This window comes from Parasteatoda tepidariorum, chromosome 8, assembly GCF_043381705.1.
Source record: "Parasteatoda tepidariorum isolate YZ-2023 chromosome 8, CAS_Ptep_4.0, whole genome shotgun sequence".
Lineage (NCBI taxonomy): Eukaryota > Metazoa > Arthropoda > Arachnida > Araneae > Theridiidae > Parasteatoda > Parasteatoda tepidariorum.
In genome coordinates, this window is record NC_092211.1 from 21,041,363 (window position 1) to 21,043,256 (window position 1,894).

A 1,894-nucleotide genomic window follows, 5' to 3' on the forward strand; every position below is an offset into this window, starting at 1 on the left:
TGGCAAACGTTTTTTAAAAAGGCTTGCTGGTTGGAACAAGTTTCCCGACTATAAAAAAGATATTTCCTTTTAGAGTGTATAATTTGTTTATTGATTTTACATTAATAGTTCTTAAGTCACTAGCAATTCTTTTGAATTAACTCATTAGAATTAATCAAGAATTTCTGAGTTAATTTTTTTCGAAGGATTAACTAACAAGAGTTAAATAACCATACAAGAGTTATCTAACCTAACCCATAACTAGTATAAAAATACTCAAATTTACAAGAAAATACCAGAATCGACCACAAAAACACTCATAATCACCACAAAAATAAAAAAAATACCTGAAAAATTACTTTAAAATGCAAACAATACAAAAAACTTGAAACAAAATATCGCAAACTCTACTAAAGTGCAGAGAACATCAAAATATTATAAAAGTTCCACAGTTGCTTAAAATGAAATAAATCAATTGGCATTCAATTCAATCATTCCTTTTTGAGAAATAATATGCTACGTAATGATTTGTAATTAACTCTTTTATAGATTTCCCTTTGTTTCCGAAGGTGGCCCACGTGTCTCCAAGGTGGCACCGGTGTCGGCCACCTTGGCGACTTAAAACTATTAATCTGATAGATTAATTTGAATTAAAGTAATGTGGCTAAAGAAAACGAAATAAACTTTCAGAAAACATATCCTAACTCAAAGTTCTAAGAATTTAAACACACATAAATTACAATATCTTCTCATCCGGAAATCAGAACGACAACTGCAAAAACTTAGATCACTTCATACAATGGAGGCCATTCAATGAAATATCTTACATTTCAGCCTCGTGCACCTCAGATACAAGATTTACAATGCAGCAGGGACATCTTATGGTTCAAAATAAATTTAATTTTACTTTGGGGGGTGGGCTACGTTAGGAACACTGGCCACCTTTGGCTTACCCACCTTACTTAATGAAAACATACTAAATTTTTTAAAAAAATTAGTAATTTTTAATGACTTCCTTGGGCCTGTCTGGCAGAGCAAAGTTTTTTGAGGTGAGGCTAAATATTAGAAATAGTCACTCTCAGTTCTGTTTCTATATTTAGCCGTGATCTATATTTTGTCTTCAAAGAAGTCACAGCAGAAAATCCAGTTTCACAAAGGTAGGATGTTGAAAATGTTAATAGAACGCGAATTGCCCCTGTCTTTAGTGCAGAAAAATCATCCCCTGCCCAAAATTCAAATAGTGATTTAATACTAAATTGTATTTTGGTTTTGCCACTCTTCGTGAAGTCTATGAATTTTTCTTCCTCATGAATTGAGAGTCCTTCGGGAGTCTTATGAAAGAGATTACTAACCCACTCGTAACTTGCAATAAGTTTGTCGTCAGCAGGAAAATACTTTTTAAAATTCCTTGTAATCATGGCTAAATGATTTTCAATGGTTGCAAAAAGAACTTTTACATGTTCTTCTTCAGCCTTATAAGTTTTAGTACAATTATCCACATTTGTAAACATTGTTAAGTTTTTTTGCTATAAATTTCTGCCCCACAATTAAAATTTTCTGCAAAAAGCATTGACTTTATCATTCGTATCCAACATATGCGTATTTGCTCCTTGGAGTTGAAGATTCAAGTTATTTAATTTCTCGAATATGACGATCAAGCAGCTCAATTTTATCACAAATAAACAATAGTGAAAATTCTCGGTTTCCGTTCTGTCATCTTCTTCTAGGAAGATGGCGATTTCTCTTAATTCATAAACACGTTGCAAAAATTTCTCACGTGATAAACATCTTGCCCCGCATTTAAATAGTAACTCTGAATGTACTGAACCCATGTCGTTACAAAGAGCGGAAATGATTTTCGATCAAAGGGTTCTCATTTTTATATAATTTGCAACTGTTACAACCGTAGTTAACA

General features: G+C 32.4%; 1 protein-coding gene across 1 annotated transcript; it reads right to left on the reverse strand.

Annotated features, from left to right (window-relative positions):
* Window positions 1-1,034: 1,034 nt before the first annotated feature.
* LOC139426292 (zinc finger BED domain-containing protein 5-like) lies at window positions 1,035-1,490 on the reverse strand. Its single transcript, XM_071184503.1, has one exon. It carries the CDS (start codon window positions 1,488-1,490, stop codon window positions 1,035-1,037), a length of 456 nt encoding a protein of 151 aa, XP_071040604.1.
* Between the last annotated feature and the right edge of the window lie 404 nt (window positions 1,491-1,894).